This window comes from Podarcis melisellensis (genome assembly GCF_964234715.1).
Source record: "Podarcis melisellensis genome assembly, chromosome: 7".
NCBI classification, from domain to species: Eukaryota; Metazoa; Chordata; class Lepidosauria; order Squamata; family Lacertidae; genus Podarcis; species Podarcis melisellensis.
In genome coordinates this window covers 88,942,385-88,960,747 of record NC_138539.1, presented here as the reverse complement: position 1 = coordinate 88,960,747, position 18,363 = coordinate 88,942,385, and the positions used below count along the sequence as shown (strand labels likewise).

The 18,363-nt window shown below is 43.5% G+C and overlaps 1 protein-coding gene across 3 annotated transcripts in view; it reads right to left on the bottom strand.

Moving 5' to 3' along the window:
- Positions 1-3,501: 3,501 nt before the first annotated feature.
- SLC24A3 (solute carrier family 24 member 3) overlaps positions 3,502-18,363 on the bottom strand; it is a gene marked incomplete at its 5' end in the record, with an annotated part of 160,708 nt that continues 145,846 nt past the window's right edge. For all 3 annotated transcript variants that reach the window (XM_081917825.1, XM_081917823.1, XM_081917824.1), the window contains 4 exons: positions 3,502-5,530; positions 6,012-6,077; positions 16,270-16,382; positions 16,995-17,109. In XM_081917825.1, the coding sequence (XP_081773951.1) occupies positions 5,381-5,530; positions 6,012-6,077; positions 16,270-16,382; positions 16,995-17,109 (444 nt within the window). In that variant the 3' untranslated portion in view covers positions 3,502-5,380. The remainder of the gene's footprint in view (positions 5,531-6,011; positions 6,078-16,269; positions 16,383-16,994; positions 17,110-18,363) is intronic.

The window sequence follows — 18,363 nt, the reverse complement described above, 5'->3', positions numbered from 1 at the left end:
TTCCATGACTGTAGCTACTTAAAACGCACACAGATTATTATACAAAAAATGTTCACAACTTGGTACAAAAGCTTGTGCTATTAATTTTATCTTGGAAACAAAGGAAAGTTGCTCACCAAAGAAATGTCTCCAATTCATTTTGAACCTATTATGCCGGGTTAATTTTATTTTATTGGTTGGGGGGGGGAGGCTACCAACTACATTCTACTCATTTCAGCAGGACTTATGGGTGAGCAACAGGCTCCAGACTATACCCTACATGGTAAGGTAAAGGTAAAGGTAAAGGTACCCCTGCCCGTACGGGCCAGTCTTGCCAGACTCTGGGGTTGTGCGCCCATCTCACTCAAGAGGCCAGGGGCCAGCGCTGTCCGGAGACACTTCCGGGTCACGTGGCCAGCGTGACATCGCTGCTCTGGCGAGCCAGAGCCGCACACGGAAACGCCGTTTACCTTCCCGCTGGTAAGCGATCCCTATTTATCTACTTGCACCCGGAGGTGCTTTCGAACTGCTAGGTTGGCAGGCGCTGGGACCGAGCAGCGGGAGCGCACCCCGCCGCAGGGATTCGAACCGCCGACCTTTCGATCGGCAAGTCCTAGGCGCTGAGGCTTTAGCCCACAGCGCCACCTGCGTGCCACCCTACACGGTACAATCCACTATATACCAAGTGGTAACTAACGAAAAATGTGCATGTGACCTCAGTTGGTAACCTGTACAATCCTACTAAGTAATGAGAATTTTGCCCCAAGTCAGCCCCTAATTATATGATTTGAAGCAGAAAGGACGGTAAAATTATCTTCACAACTAGGCATTACACCTGATCACTTTAATTGTTTCCTACACATCACAGTAAGCTATTACACATTGTTAAGATGCAATAGGTATGGAAGTCTTCCTACAACCAGTGTACCAGCAACAGGAGCCAATTCAGACAACTAAACTGATATGTTCAAAATGTGGGTTGAATGGATCGCTCTAGAATGATCCATTTGTCTTGCATTAATACATCAGCATGCATCTAGCCAGCATTTCAAAGTTACATAGACTTTACTTCTGTAAATGAGCCAAAAGTGAGTGATTCAAGGTGACTCAATCTCTCATTCAGATACACACACATCACCAAGCACTGAATTTTGACTGGATACACATGGTCATCAGAAGCTGGGGCTAGGACTCAGTCTAGAAAGCTATTTAGGGTTGTGTGTGTTCCAGCCTTAAGAGTCCTAGCCATGCACAACAGGGAGCACTGCTATGCAACACCAGACCCTGTAATTAGCACATAATATGAAGCCTCTGGGCTGACCAAGACTGTATATAAAATACTAGGAGTCTGACCTTCACCAACTCCAGTTTCATCAAGTGACCTCAGAGAGGCAGGGCTGGGGGGCACACACTTCAGGTCTGAATTTAGGAACACTCAGTGGTCCTTCTCGGGAATTGACATGCAAACCAAATCCTCATTCCCCAACTTGAATCAAATTGGCTCACATTCCTGACCCGCTTTCATAATGTCCATCTGCTGTGCTAGAAAAGCACATTCAATGCTACAGAACTCCTACAATATATGATTCCCTCCCACATGAAAGGTCTCTTTGATGCAGATAATACTATGCTGTATCACAAGATATATAAAGGCTATTTCATAGAAATAAATCCAACTGGCTCCATTGGAGCTGCCCTCCAAATAGTTGAAAGATATTCTACTTAAAAAGGTCTCCCAAATATAAGCTTTGGGCTTATCCACACTTACCTTTGGCCTTGCTCTTTCCAGTTGCATGGTCACACTTAAAAGCTTTGTATCCCAGCATGTTCCTTTTTTAGCTGCAGAGCTTTCCCCCTGAAAACCTGCTCTTTAGTGCTTGGAGCAAGTGTCAAGTCTAAGCAGATTGCTGTTTGCTCCAACTGCGCTTTAAAGAAGGGGCTTTTTGCAGGGAAAGCTCTGGAGCAAAGGGGGGGGGAGGTGCTCAGAAACAGAGCTTTAAAGTGTAGACCATGACTGGAAAGAGTGGAGGTGAAGTACCGGTAAGTGTTGCTAAGCCCTATTGTACAATCAAGTAAGCAGTAAGCAACTAACTTTTAAAAATCCTGATGTATTTCTGGGTGCTAAAAATTTGATTAAAGTATGGTCACTATTACTGATTCCTATAAAGGAAGAATGGTCACTATTACTGATTTAATAAAAAACACCACTAAGAAGGAATGGCACAAATGTCAAAAGCAAACCTTTTCAAACTGTGTTCTGGGAATCCTGGAGTTCCTCTGATGCTGATCAGGAGGACAAATTCCATCTCCGTTACTTAACTTTCCCTGCAATCAACAGCTGTAGCAAAGTGTTGGGTCTGTTCTAGACTGCACTGCCATTTGAAGAGTGTGTGTAACTTAGAATATGTCCTAGAATCCTCTGCAGCACACATGTGTCCCATGAGAGATGCTTGGGGCTTCTCCACAGACAAGCTGATGTGGAATCACCCTTCCCTTAAAGATAGAAATCAGAAAACAACTGGTCTAGAGAAATGGGATTACCTCATGACAGACATTAGAACATGGGTCAGCAAACTAAGGCCCACGGGCCGGATCAGGCGCAATTGCCTTCTGGATCTGGCCCACGGAAGGTCCGGGAATCACCGCGTGGATCGCTAGCACGCACACGTCCACACGCGTTCTTTCCCTCTCCCTCAGACGGTGGCGGCGGCACCTCCTCCTGGCTTCTCCCCGCCCTGCCTAGAGGAGGAAGGGGGCCGGGTTTTGTTGGTGCCAGTGCTCAAGCGGCCACCATTTTAAGCAGCCCCTCTCTGTAGCCCTTTCACGTGCCACTCATTGTCCCTCTGCCACAGCCACCACCAGCCCCTGCCGCTCGTGAGACATAGGTAAGCAGCCACCGGGGCTCGTGGTGCTCTTGCATCATCCCCCCCCAAAATATAGTCCAGCCCCCCACAAGGTCTGAGGGACAGTGGACCGGCCCCCTGCTGAAAAATTTGCTGACCCCTGGATTAGAACATTATTCATAAACTAGTAGAAAACTGAATAGTAAACCCACAATTTGCATGCATTTAGTTTGTGTGCATTCAGCTTTATGCGCGTGGAATTTTTTTAAAGGGGGTGGAAAGTGGGCAAGTTTCCAGGAAAAATGACTTTGGCAATCCCACCCACAACTGAACCCAATAGGTTTTTGACTCTATGTGATTATGGCTTTAGATAGGATCCCTGGAACGTAACTCCCATGTAGGTTGTGGGCCTACTGTACAACTTGAACAAATGTTACTGAAGTTGTTTGACACAGAAATGCAAACATCAAAAAAGTATGTGTGTGTGTGTTTGTGAGAGTGGTGGCGATGGAGGGGAAATGAACCATCTCCTCCATTCTCCATTGAACTATGGGATTCACTCTCCCAGGCTGGCCATTGATCAGCCATGAATGTGGCTACAAGAAACAAGGAAAACTCCAACTACTAGGTGCTCACTGTGGATATCGTAAGATAAAGCAAGGTGCTAGGGTGAAGGGAGTTTGCAGATTAGAAAATTTTATTTCACACCATTTATCCCAAGGAAATTCATTTTAAAATAATCAAGTGTAAAAGTGCAAACCAGTGGGTAGATAGGTTTTTTACTCTGGAGCATGCTTTTAACCCCAACACTTCAAGCTTGCTGCTTCTCTGTTAATAATGACCTTTGTTTGTACCATAGACAAAATATACCTCAAACATTTGCCCAGCAGGACAACTATGAAGCTGTGACAGTGATGAGTGGCTCTACCAAGGTGTAATGCATTTGTCATACGGATAAATGCAGTATTGCACCAAAGACAGCAGGGCCAATATAATGCTGAATGGCAAATCTTTCACAATCATCTCAGCTACTAAATACTCAGTTTTCAAAGTGTCATCGTCATTCCTCCCTGTTCCTCCCCCCCTGCCCTACCTCCAAGAGGACGTAGAATGAATTCTAAGCACTTTTGTATTAGGTAGATGACACGATTCACTTGGAAGTGCTCCTGAAATGGAGCTCACACAGGACAAATTCCCAGTATATTGTGCCAGATGCATCTGTAAGAGAGAAAAAACCCTACCCAGGTCCAGTGTATCCTTTGCAGAGTGGCAAATGATAACATCAGCAATAATATATGTGCAAAATATGCCTTTCAGAAACCAGTGTCTATAACTAACTTTTTAAAAAATGTGTGCCATGTGCTTATGTTCTCCTCTCAGTTAAAAAGATAGCTTTACATGCCCTTTCCCCACTCCCCAGTCTCCAATACATTGAGAGCTCATCTGACAATCCAGTAGCCTGAGGTCTGAGTTGAACCCAGACTACTTTGGTTCAAGCCTTGGCTCAGCCCTAAACGGACTCATCGGCTTTTGGCACATCGTTCTCGCTCAGCCTCAGCTCCACCATTTGAAGAAAAATTCCCTATGGGAATATGAGTGACTTACCTTGCAGGATTGTTGTCAGGGCAAAGAAGGTAAGGATTGCAAAGCACTTTTCAATCTAAAAGTGCTACAGAAACTAGAAATATTGAGAAATCACGAAAAGGTCAGTCCAGGCTTTGCTTCTGACCTTGCATTTCAGATTACTGACAGTTAAAAACCAGAACTCCACCTTGTTAGCCTTCCAGAGTAGGCAGCCTAAAACTATTGCTTGGAATTATAACAAACAACTTAGCAATCAAATTCTGATGACAAGAATAAAATGGTAGCAACATTCAGTTCTATAGTCTGCATTCAGTTAGGGTTCCTCTCAAATAGCTTTGAGCAATACATGACTTCCTGTGAGGAAGCCATGTTGTACTACCTCCATGCTCTCTTTCAAAAAGTATGAAGTCCATTCCTACTAACAAGTACCTGGAACTCAGCTCCCTGAGTGCCATTTGTGACTTTTGGATCTTCCAAATGAAACTGAAAACTCAGAAACGTAAGGAAGTTGCAAGAAAGCTTGTCTTGGAGGGGGGTGGCGGAATAAAATAGGTCCCTTCTGTTTTCCTCAGAAAGCACCCAACGCAATGTACCTCTTCTTTGTATCCTAGCTATAGTCTCAGTTCATAAATTAGATTAGTCTTCAAATAAGTTAAAAAGAAGAAACTGTGGCAGTTCAGTTTCTCTGGCTCAGTGCCAGGTAGAAGATAGTTCATATAGACTGCAAGTCACTGTTTAGAGTATCTGAGTTTGTAAATCTTCACATCGATTCAGGAGGTTTCCAGGTGTATGTCTGTATGTGTGAAGGAGTGGCTTAGAAAGAGCTAAGCCCAAACAGGAAGAGGACCCAATGAACAGTGAGGAGGTGTACTTCACGGCCTTCATGAGGCACCCCCACTGCTTGGAGATGCCAACCATGTTTCATATTGCACAGGTACAGAAGGAAATTGCCTCTCAGCAGTCCATCCACATGATCAGTGATCTCTGCACATGGGCAAATTCACAAAAGTGAAGACATTAAATTCTGTCATGATGGAGAAACACAAGAAGATGCCGTAGAGCAGAAGGCACACGCACCCCAACTTCTTGTCCAGCTTCCATTTGTTCAAGTGAACACCAAACACCTGCAAATAGACAATAAGAAATGTTTTTCTTGAGGCGCATAAAACAATTTCACATAGATGTAGAGCTGACCTAGATGAGAGGTAGATTTAATGGAGCGTGACCGGTTTGGTTGCACTGGGCATGGAGCCTCAAGGGCAGCACAACTATGATGTAGAATCGAAGGAGAAAGGAAAGGGGCTTCAAATTTTGGCGTCGCTGAAATTTGAGACCCAAAGTCCACCTCAGCCTAGATCTGCCAGCCTGCTCCTAGAAATCCCTCATCACTTCTAGAGCTACCACTTGGTCTGAGCAGACCCTCTGGGCACTAGAAGTCTTTGGAAGATGCTGCCCATGAATCACCATTACATTTATCATAACACACACTGCTACATTCCACAACTGCACCATATTTCATACATGCCTCACCAAAATGGGGTTAAGCTTTTATTTCACTATTTGCTACTATCTTAAAAGTTCAGAATAAAATTGTGATCTACTTACAGTAACAAAAACTGACGCCAGCAGCAAGCCCACAGAATAGATAAGTCCTCGGCTGTTTAAATGAATCTGAAAAGTTAATGCAACTGTTTAAGAATTCTGTCTCCACTTTGATTATAATGAACTAGTTATAATCACTACACAGCAGAAAACTGTAATCTCATAGATATAAATGAGATAAGACCATTATATCACATTCTTTTACACCAAAGGGAATATTGTATTCAAAGCAACACTGCTGCCCTTTGATCCACAGAATTGGGCAGGGCTGGCTGTTTTCGATTTCTGAATGTATATTTATTTATTTATTCTTTGCATTTCAACCTCACCTTTCCATAATAATCACAGCACCTCACATTCCTTAAAATAATAGGATAATAATCAGACCAAGAGCAAATTATAGCAGATATTCTAAAGCCAGCCACAGCCGTTGCCAAAACCTTGTTAAGGGCAGTATTTGGCAAAACCCCACAGGAATAAGGTAGTCTTTGTTTCTCAATAAAAGTGAGCAGCAATGAGGCCAGGTATGCCTTTCTTAGGAGGCTGTTCCAGATTATGGGTGCTACAACCAAAAAGGTTCCGTCTCTAATGCACACCAGCCAATGACTAGGCCCACACTGAAGAGGTTGGAAGGAATGACTTGGGTAGGGGGAGGTTGAATTGAACCTAGAAATAAACCATAACCCAGGGGTCAGCAAACTTTTTCAGCAGGGGGCCGGTCCACTGTCCCTCAGACCTTGTGGGGGGCCGGACAATTTTTTTTTTAGTGAACAAATTCCTATGCCCCACAAATAACCCATTTGCATTTTAAATAAAAGCATACATTCTACTCATGTAAAAACACCAGGCAGGCCCCACAAATAACCCAGAAATGCATTTTAAATAAAAGGGCACATTCTACTCATGTAAAAACACGTTGATTCCCAGACCGTCCATGGGCCAGATTTAGAAGGTGACTGGGCCGGATCCAGCCTCCGGGCCTTAGTTTGCCTACCCATTCCATAACCAGCAAAGTTGGTTGTAATGATTGGTATAATGTGATTTGATCTATTGGCACAAATCAGGACTCTGCAAACTATTTTCCGAATCGAAAGAAGCTTCCAGACTATTTTGAAGGTGAAACCCACAAAAAATGTATAAAACCTATCTAACCTACTGGTGACTACAGGCCTTAGTCAATGAGGTCAGTCCTATTTTTGTGGTAAAGAGTGCAACTGGAACAATAAATAAACCTGTCACTCATTCCTGGTCACTACTTCCATGAGGACATTCAGGAACAATCACAACACCCAGCAGTAGTCTAACCTGTAAACTCGCTGCTTTAGTTTTATCCTGCTGGGTCCCACCAAAGGCCCTCATCTAGTTTGTCTAGTAGTTTCTTGCAGCGGCACCCAAATGCCCAGAAGCAGGACATGAAGGCCAAAGCCTGTCTCCCACTCTCTTTCAGCCCAGCCTAGGAAAACCACGCTGGCCACCTTCCACTCCTTGGAGGAAGCTTGGGGCGCGTATATAGCAGTACTACCTCTGTATTATTGTCTCCATAATGCAGATGGGAGGCTTTGACTTGAAAAAAGAGACACTTAGGAAGACCCTACGGACATGGCAGGGACGCACATAGTAGAACAGTCTCATACCAAGCAATCCTAAGGAAGGGGAGCCCATCAAAAGTCCTGTCACCTCACACCAGCCAGGACAAGCTGGGTAAGTAGGCCTTTCCCCTCTCTCATTATACCAGCTTCAGCTTGGGTCCCTTCCAGGATCCACAGGGCTTTGGATCCAGCAGGTTCAAGGAATGACACTTCACTTCAGGGCCTGCTATTACTGCTTGGACAACCACCAGCTTTCTGTCCCCTAGGGTGCAGCTGGAGCGTCCATCACAGAAGAACCCCCAGCAGCAGCAGCAGAAGCATCCCCATCCCTCAGCATCATTGGTGGGGCTTTCAAGCAGTATCTGCTAGGCACATCGTGATTGTGGTACAACATTGTCCTCTTTCGTGGGTGCAGGATCCCTCTAATTTTTGAAAGTATGGAATCTGGGCAGGCAGCTAGCTTTGCTAGTCTGGGCAGTCACTAAAGGTACAGGAGCCCATTCACCTTTGCATTTAGTCACTGCAGAAGCACCATATTTTTGCACTGGGTATCTACAGAGACATATTGCCTAAAGATATTAGTAGCTGGGGATGAGGTGAGTTCAAAATGTGCAGTTAGAATAAAGGCAGTTGCAAAGGCACATTTAGGCTAGAGAGATATAAGTTTTTTGAACAACTGAAGGTAGCTTGAAAGGGATACAAATTTGGCCTACTTTTGCCTCAGGTTCGTAAAGTTGTTTTTTTAAAAAAATAAAACTTGCCAAACTGTTTGATCAGAGGTGACAGGGCAACCAAATAAATCTGTGTGTGGTATGCTAAGTAGCAAGCAAAGACTTCCTTAAACTGGTTTCAGTCCTCTGAGAAATTATTGCCTGTCTCCAGACCTTACATTGAATTATTCTGTTGTGTATTTATTTAGTAATTCAGTTAAACATGAGTGGCGGTTCCTCCCCCACCCAGAGTCATTTTGATAAAAGACATCATCTAATATTGGTTGGCTTGTTTTTGTTTTGGTTAGAGTACAAGAATATTTTTAATGGCAAAGTGCCATTTGAGGGCTCAGGGCAGAACTAGTCTTCTTCCTCCAAAGGTGACGGGACGGGTTCCAGATCTTGGTTACTCAGCTGGGCTGACACATGGACAGAAAGAGGGGAGAAAAAGCATTTGTCTGTCACCACAAAATAACTTGGAGGATAAAAGTTCATGTACCACTAACAATGTGTCTCTTGTTTGTTCAACAGCTGGGCTTTCCCCTGCTTCGTAAAGTTGTTTTCAATCTAATGAGCAATTCAAATCAATTTTCTGCATTAAAGTAATTTACTGTGTTGCCAGTTGAATAAATAATTTTCCACACTGCATCAGCAGCAGTTTTTCACCCATTTCTTAGTTAGCAAACGTTTGGATGCCAAAGTTATATCATTACCTCCATCTATAATAAGCACACAAAAGATTCTAAAATTATCAAGACACAGGACATGGATCTTCAGCTAGTAGGCTTCCCACCAGAATCACTATTTTTTTTTTTAAAAAAAAGATTTATTTTTAAGAGAAGGCCACGGCTATGCAAATGACTCAGGGAGATAAAGTGTTGCTTGAAATTTTCCAGGAGGTGCTCAGAGACAACTTAGCAGCTCATCACTCACAGTCCAGGAAACATGATAAAGATTTCTATAGACACCCATTGTAAAATAGAGGGAGTAAAAGAAAGACTTGTAGCTCAGTCCTTTTTTGCAGCACATCTATTGCATGCAGAAGATTCCAGGTTCAGCTTCTGGCATCTCTAGTTAAAAGAACATCATGGAAGGGAAAGGGGAAAAGGCCTCTCTCTGAGCCCTTGGAGAGCCACTGCCAGACTGAGTAGGCCTGCTGTTACCAAGACAGATGGATAAATAATCTGACCTGGTAGGAGGCAAGTTCCTAAGAGACAAAGCATTAAATTATATCCCGATCTCTTCCTTGTCACTTAATGTGCTGGTGTTATGGTGCTTATAAGAGATGAAATTGGGTTGGGGGCAGCATTTTCATTTTTAGTAAAATCTGAATCACTCTGTTTCTCTGCACTCTCCATTTGATGTCAGATCTAAAAGTATTTCAAGTAAACAAAAGAGGCTAATTTCCCTAGGGAAGATTGATTGGAGTGTGTGTGGAAATTCCCAGGGACAGTTGGCAAGATGGCTTTATGGCTCTGGAATGCACTTTGTCAGGAAGTTCGGCTGCCCACACTCGACATCACAGCTGCATTTCCTGGAACAAAGGCTAGATTTCACTCTGCTTTTTTTGTTGTTGGCACATAAAGCGTAAATTCCCCTTGGGTGTCAGTAAGGTGAACTTGACATGCCACGTTGCAGGTAGAGGCAGAAGAATTAAACAGAGCAGCTCAAACTATAGTTGAAAAACCTGCTAGGGACCAGGAATATGCACACTCTGAATGGCAAAATAGGACTAAAACAACACAGCAGTAACTCCCCCTGCTGGAAATAACATTAGTGCCTAGATTATCCACTAGGCATCACTTAATTGCTTCTTATTCTGTATACTACTGAGAGACAATGAAAATTTGACTTGGCTGGAATTGCAGAAAAGCAACCAATTCCAAAAAGCCGCTGTCGGCCACATTTCCTGCCTGTGCCTTCTTAAGAGTTTGATCAGGAAGTTTCATACCAAGAATGAGGGGGAAGCTCTCTTCTGTTTTGTAGTAGGGAAGGGAAGCTCTTTAGGTTTCTCTTCCCAGAAGACCACCAGCCTTCTCAGATTACGAAGATTATCATCAGGATGGTGAGCTGTGGCTCAGCTCTATCTACTGAGAGCTCAGCACCTGGTGGAAGAAAGACCATGCCTCTGCCTGCTCACCACGCACTCTAGACAAGAATGCCAAACTGGACAACATTTCTTCTCTTTTTTGAGGAGGATGTGTGTACTCTCAGCTTACACATGACATTATGTGCATACTGATGGGGAGGAAGAAGGGCATCTTCACTCGTTTACCAGATAAAGAGTGACACCATCCCAGCGAGCATATGAGCCAGAACTATGATGTAGCTTCCATTTATTAAAATAATATTACTCCCAGTGCTTTCCTTCTAGAAAAAGGCTGCTGGTACTCACCATGAAGTTGTTACAGTAAGTGCAACTCTTTTAACCAGTGCATTTCTTCTAGAAAAAAAGGTGACTGTACTGCATACTCTTGAGTATCCCCAGGAAAAAAGCAGTACACATACCTACACATTTCAGTATTCCTGTGGCTCTCAGAGTCTCCCCTGGTGTCCTACTTACAGAGAATATCAATGGAATAACAAGTTTCTGCAATGGAAAAACCAGAAAGTGGGAACAAGGGCACACTCCATTTTTCACTTCTACTCTGGCATTTGGTTCAGGAGAAAGTGAGGCAGTGCTGCTAAAGCCAAAAGCAATTTTGATACAGATTCCATACAAGTAAAAGCATTCCTTCTTGCCGCTAATATTTCTGATCATCTCTAGTGGCAAATACCTTGATTTAATGGTTATGACAGTGTCCCTATTAGAGTGGACAGTGGGAAAAACAGTCTTGTATGTGAGGAGGGAGTATTAGACAGTGAATGTCTTTCATTATATAGGATTTTAGCCGCTCCATCTTCTCTTTCCTTAAGCACAATGGCTTCCTGGATATTCTGTGTCACACCTAACACCTGGCACATATAAATCCACACTTTGATGCAAATTGCATGTGCAAATTGCACACATCACCCAGTCCTTCAGTCAACATATGCTGGTGCCAAACCTTGTTTCTGCCAACTCAAGGAGAAAGGCCCCGGGGCCAGGGTGGGGTGGAGCATGGTCGGATTCAATGAGCCAAAGGAGAAGTAGGGCATAGTTGGTCAAAATATGTCAGTGTTGAATCCGGTTCTTGTGCAATGCTGAAAGGTTAATTGTAGCTCAGCAGGTCTCTTACTTGCTTAGGTCAGCGAGACAAACAAACCAGGTCCAGAAACTTTAATAAGAGTCAGGGATTGGCACCAGACCTCCTTGGCTTAATGCTGAAACGAAGCTTCCTTAGCTGGTATAACTAGTCTTCCTGGAACTTCCTCCTTTAGACAGAATCAGGTGGTGGCGCTGACATCTCCCAGCTCAGGTCATCAGTTCAGGAGCCACTCTGGGCTCAGGTTTCAGCCTGACTGATATGGGGCAGAGTTGAAAGAGAGGGCAGGTCTGTGACAAGGACCATATGGGCTCACAGACCACAGCCATTATTCCACTGCTTCCCAAATTAATGCTCTAATCACACCTGATGGAGAAATGCATCAGAACTGAAAACCCTCAGAACCTTGACAGAATCCTTTAATTTTTGTGGTGGAATGGTGTGTCCCATTTTGGAGTTACTGAGAATAGAGTTGTTGGGACATATCCCTGCCACACTGAGGCTCCGAGATATAGGAATAGCGCTGGATTAAGGGTGGTGCGGGTGGTTCCCTCACAGAGGGCAGCAAGCCAAGGGGGCATGAAACTGAGAAGATCCATAATTGAGAAGATCCATTTGGGGGTGCCAAATTTTGGCCGCACACAAAGAGATAGAAACTGTGCCACTAAGAAAAATACCCATGTCAATGCTAAGACTGAGGTTCAAAGAAGAACCAGAGAACTAAAGAACACCTGGTGGATAAAAAAAGCTCAAAAGATCCAGCACTTAGCCCACACTCATGATGCACAGAGTTTCTTTAAAGTCACAAAGATCATCTATGGGTCAATAAATCATGGCATATGCCCCCTACGCCCAACAGATGGCACCACACTTCTAAAAGATACAGAAGCTATTGCATTGCAAGAACACTACCAACATCTCCTTAACCACAACTCCCCCATAGCTGCCGAGGTCCTCTCACAAATCCCGCAAAAACAATTTAGAGATGAGCCTGCAGTATCTCCAAATCTGGGAGAGTTGTGTATAGCTATTAATCAAATGGAAAATAACAAAATCAGCGGACCTGATGGGATACCTGCCAAAGTCCTCAAAGCAGGCAGAATTGAACTTACACAACTTCACAAGCTCATTGAAAAAATCTGGGAGAGAGAGGAGTTCCCAGCAGACTTCAGGGATACCAAAATTAGCATTTATAGACCTGACTAAGGCCAGTATAAATTGCACTGCCCTGTGGACTGTCCTTCTGAAAGTCGGCTGCTTTGTGAACATCCTTCAGCTCCTCTGCGATAACATGACAGCAACAATCGTGGATTACAATGGCTCTCAAAGTGGGATCAGGCATTAAATAGGGATGTGTTATCACCCTAACTCTATTTATTATCTTACTTGCCATGATCCTACACATTGTCCAAGGGAAACTCCCCACTGGGGTAGAAATCATATATTGAACAGATGGAAAGCTCTTTAATCCGAGTAGACCAAAAGCAAAGAGTAAGGTTACCATAACTTACATCATAGAGCTTCAGTATGCTGATGAAAATGTAGTGTGCACACACTCAGAGGATGACCTCCAAACCATCTTAAATATCTTAAAAGAAGTTTACAGAAAACTTGCTCAATATCCAAAAAACCAAAGTGCTGCACCAACAAGCACAAAAGAACCCCTCTGCAGTGCCACAAATCCAACCTAATGGTGCAATCCTGGAATGTGTTGTTCACTTCTCCTACCTGGGCAGTTATCATTCCACAAGGGCCAACACTGATGCTGAAATCCAGCATCGCCTGAGCTCTGCAAGTGCAGCCTTCTCCCGATTAAAGTTTGAGGACTGGGACATTTGCAGGGAAACCAAAAGGCTTGCTTACAAAGCTATGGTACTACCAACCTTACTGTCTGCTTGTGAAACATGGACCACTTATAAACACCATCTCCAACACAGTCTCAAGGCAAATCTTTAAAATGTTGCATAAGCATCGATAACTAGGAAACACTGGCCTGCAAGCTCTTCAATTGGAGAACAGCCTTTACCAAAGCTGTCATGGACTTTGAAGAAGCACGAATGCAAGGCGAACTCAGGACGAAAGGGAGAAACATGCTAAGAGGAAGGCATGTTTGGCAAACCCTCACCGTGATCAATTCCTGCCCAGAAACCTATGTCCCCACTGTTGAAGAATGTGTGGATCCAGAATTGGCCTCCACAATCTCTTACAGACCCACAGTTAGGACCGTGTTCATGGAAGACAATCTTACTCAGCTACGAGTGATCACCAAAGAAGAAGAAGAGATTACTGAAGATTACTGAAGTTCAGCCCTGCATAGGAATGGGGTCCATGCAAGGGTAAGAGGGCTGAATCAAGGGGGAGAATCACAGAGGGAGCAACAGGCGCTGACTCTGGAAGTGGTGAGGGGCTGTGTCCTCTCAGCAGCCAATTTGGGAGGAGAGATGCACAATGGAATGTGACCCGAAACACTCCTTCAGTCAGGAGCAGAAGCTGTAGTCTGCTCAGAAACAAGGCATACTGGCACAGATGACAATTGGGACAGAAAATCAATGCAACTTAGAGAGCTGCCAATAAGAGGGAGAATAGCGGTAAATAGCAGCAGCAGCAGCAACAGCCAACCCACCCCGCTTCCCTTTCCCAGAGGAAGGTAGTTGGGGTGGTCAGAAGGAGAGTCTTAGCCAGGATCCTTGCAGTGGGTGGAGGTCAGAACACACTACATTACTGCTAAGAATCTTTCCTGTCATTTTAAACTTTCTGCGGTCATGTGGTTTCATGAAATTACCACAGAACACTAACAGTCACTCCAAGCTTCTAAGTTGTGAGCATGTTCACATGTTGTGGTTTTAATAAAACTGTATAAATTTCTAGGAATTATATATATAAAGGCTTCACTATTAATTTTTTTCTCTTTGTTGAATATGTTACATTAGATGTGGAATGAATTAACAATTCAGGGAGATTCTGAGTCATAGGAGTCATCAGAGACACCCCCCTTTATTGTTAAAATGTATATCCTATCTATCTTAAAATGATGTCTGGGTGGGTAACAATGTATACTACACTTCAATTGTCATAGTTGATGTTTAATCAGAAAGCCTGGTGAAGAGAAATGTTTTCAACTGACCCTGATAACTAGCCAATGTCAGTGCCAGTCTAAGGTCAGGTGAGAGTCTTCCACAGCCTCAGTGCCACCACCAAAAATACCCTAATGCCAGTCCCAGAAGTCCAGACCTCGATAAGTGATGGTACAACCCAGCCTTTCTCAACCTTGGGTTGAGATATTGTCGGACTACGGCTCCCATCATCCCTCACCACTGGTCCTGCTAGCTAGGGATGATGGGACTTGTAATCCAGCAACACCTGGGGACCAAAGGTTGAGAAATTCTGGTCTAACCTATAGTATAAATTGATGCCCAATGACACCTAATTATCTCTATATTTGGTGCTGTCTGGAAATCTTTTCAAGATAGGAGATTTCTTCCCCTCCTAAAGCAAGTTTTATGGCTGAATAACACCTATAGTTGCTTATTTATTTACTGACCATATGCTTTCTATGAAACTAAGTACTCATAGTAATTTATAGGTAATTTATATTGCTTAGAATCTAAGACAAGATAAAGGTAAAGGGACCCCTGACCATTAGGTCCAGTCATGACCGACTCTGGGGTTGTGGAGCTCATCTCACTTTATTGGCCAAGGGAGCCGGCGTACAGTTCCAGGTCATGTGGCCAGCATGACTAAGCTGCTTCTGGCGAACCAGAGCAGCGCACGGAAATGCCGTTTACCTTCCCACCGGAGCGGTACCTATTTATCTACTTGCACTTTGCCGTGCTTTCGAACTGCTAGGTTGGCAGGAGCAGGGACCGAGCAATGGGAGCTCACCCCGTTGCGGGGATTCGAACCGCCGACCTTCTGATCGGCAAGTCCTAGGCTCTGTGGTTTAACCCACAGCGCTACCCATGTCCCTATTAGACATTGCGGTGTACAGCTAATGAGTTGGATGCGGAACCAAGCTGGGTGTGACATTATGCTTAGTGTTTGGTCTTGCTTGGGGTTTTTTATATATATAGAAACAACAGCAACAGTGAATAGCTGACACAGGGAAGACGAGCTAGACTGGGACCATGACTGGGACTTTGGACCTGCCCTAATCCTGAATTGAATGGGATATTTCCATCGCATCAATGGGATATTTCACCCTAGAGCAAATAGCAGGAGCAAGAATGCTCAATTCTAGCTGGGTCTGTGGACAGGACAAAGAGTTGAAGTCAACCTCTCACCACACCACAGAAGAAGAAGAAGAAGAAGAAGAAGAAGAAGAAGAAGAAGAAGAAGAAGAAGAAGAAGAAGAAGAAGAAGAAGAGTAGTAGTAGTAGTAGTAGTAGTAGTAGTTTGGATTTGATATCCCGCTTTATCACTACCCAAAGGAGTCTCAAAGAAGCTAACATTCTCCTTTCCCTTCCTCCCCCACAACAAACACTCTGTGAGGTGAGTGAGACTGAGAGACTTCAGAGAAGTGTGACTAGCCCATGTTCACCCAGCAGCTGCAGGTGGAGGAGTGGGGAATCGAACCCAGTTCCCCAGATTACGAGTCCACCGCTCTTAATCACTACACCACACTGGCTCTCCTGATCATGTTTGAGTCCAGCACTCCCCCTATTTGCTTGCTATTTGTTAAACAGAAAATAAACCACGATATCACACAAAAGTAGCTGTAGCAATTTGTAAACATAAAAAGCGACTTAAAGAAAAAAGCGACTAAAAACATAGTACTTACATAGGAACCATAGTTTACTGCTAGAGTCTGTAGAGACCATGGAAGCCCCAAGCCAATCAGAATGTCAAAAACATTGCTTCCAATGGAGTTTGACACAGCCATGTCACCCATTCCTGAGGAAACAAAGGTGGTTTGGGCTTATTTAGAAAACAAGAATTATTATAGACCCATCTTATGCAAGTTTGTTTATGTCCGAGTTGCAAGTATTATTTCCTTTGCAAAGTTCTCTCTTATTCTGCTTGCCCCATTTCCCCTGGTTTCTTTTAGGTGTCTTGATGCTCACAGGTCCAGTAATTATCCACACAATAGTCTCAGAATGTTCAACAGTTATCCACTTAATAATGACGAGAATTTTGGTTCTTCATTCACACAAGCTTTTTTGCACGAGCCACCACAAAACATTCCACACTGCCTCAGATTTACTTAGTGGAATAAAAGGTTTAGACACCCTCAATTTCAGTAGAAGTATATGAAAGGCTTTGGTTGAGGGTGGTGCATCACTTTCATTTACTTATACTGAAACTAATCTGAAACTTTTTTGTCAATTCACTCAGTTAAGTTAGTGTTCTACCAAGCAGCATCCGAATAGCCTCTGATCTCCAAGTGCCTGCTCTATGCTACAGTATTTGTTGTGCATTTACCTTTAAGCAGAGGCAATGGTTCTGTTTTAAAAACCTGCAACAGCTTCTTTGATAGCAATGTTTTAACAAACTACACAAACCTACCTTGTCTTGCTACAATTAAGCTTGCCATACAATCCGGGACACTGGTTCCAGCTGCCAGAAATGTGATCCCCATGATCACATCTGGAATACCCAAAGTATAACCAATAATTGTTACCTAGAGAAAATAAATGGACCGTTAGGATGCTTAAGCTCATTCAGAGCACATACAGATGTACCAATCTATAGGAGGGTTTTTCTGTTCCAGGAAGAACTCAGCTTCCCCTGCTCTCAACATAGCAAGCTCATTATACTGAGTCAGACCACTGGGCCATCTAATACAGTACTGGAGGCAGCTCTCTGCAGTCCCAGGCAGGAATCTTTCCCAGCCTTGCCTGGTAATGTTGTGGATTTAATTTGAGCTGTGCCCCTTCCAAATTCACCAGTTTAGTTCCAGATCCAGTGCTGATTCCCTCCCTTCTTGCTTCAAGAGAAGAAGAGGAAAAGAAAAGGGAAAAGAAATTTAGACATTTGGCACGTTCATCCCATTAAATTTATCTAATGGTATGAAGCCAGTATTTTATTTAAAGAAACAATGCAGGGGGTGGGGTAGGGCTTTGTGATTGTCATAAGAGCTAGCCAATCAGTACTTTGCACAGCCAGTCTTTGCTTATTTTCATGATTGCAAGTTGTTTTAAACAGTTTTTAAAGTTGTTTTAATACTGTAACCTGCTAACCTAACCTTAGGGTGAAGGGCAGATAATTAATAAAACAAAATATGATTCTAAAACAGATATTTAAATGGTCAGTCACTGAGGACTTGTGATTACTAAGACCCAGAGTAGTTTCTCAAAATCAAGTTAAGGAAAATTAATCTAATTTCTTTTTTTGATAGAGTTACAAGCTTGGTGGATCAGGGGAATGAGGTGGATGTACTGAATTTTGACTTCAGTAAGGCTTTTGACAAAATGTTCTACCCTTAAAAGAGGACCACAAACTTAACATGGGACAACAGTGTGACACAGCAGCAGAAAAGGACAATGCTATTCTAGGCTGCATCAACAGAAATAGAGTGTCCAGATCAAGGGAAGTAATAGTACCACTCTATTCTGCCCTGGTCAGATCCCACCTGGAATACTGTGTCCATTCTGAATGCCTCTATTTAAGGAGGATATTGACCAGTGCAATATGTGCAGAGGAGGGTGACCAAGATGACCAAGGATCTGGAAACCAAGCCTTATGAAGAATAGTTGAGGGAGTTGGGTATGCTTAGCCTGAAGAGGAAGGAGCAGATTGAGAGGAGATATGATAGTCATCTTCAAATATCTTAAAGGCTGTCACATGGAAGATGCAGCAAGTTTGTTTTCTTGTGCTCTAGAGGGTAGGACCCGAAAATTCTCCAACTAAACATCAGAAGAACTTTCTGACAGTA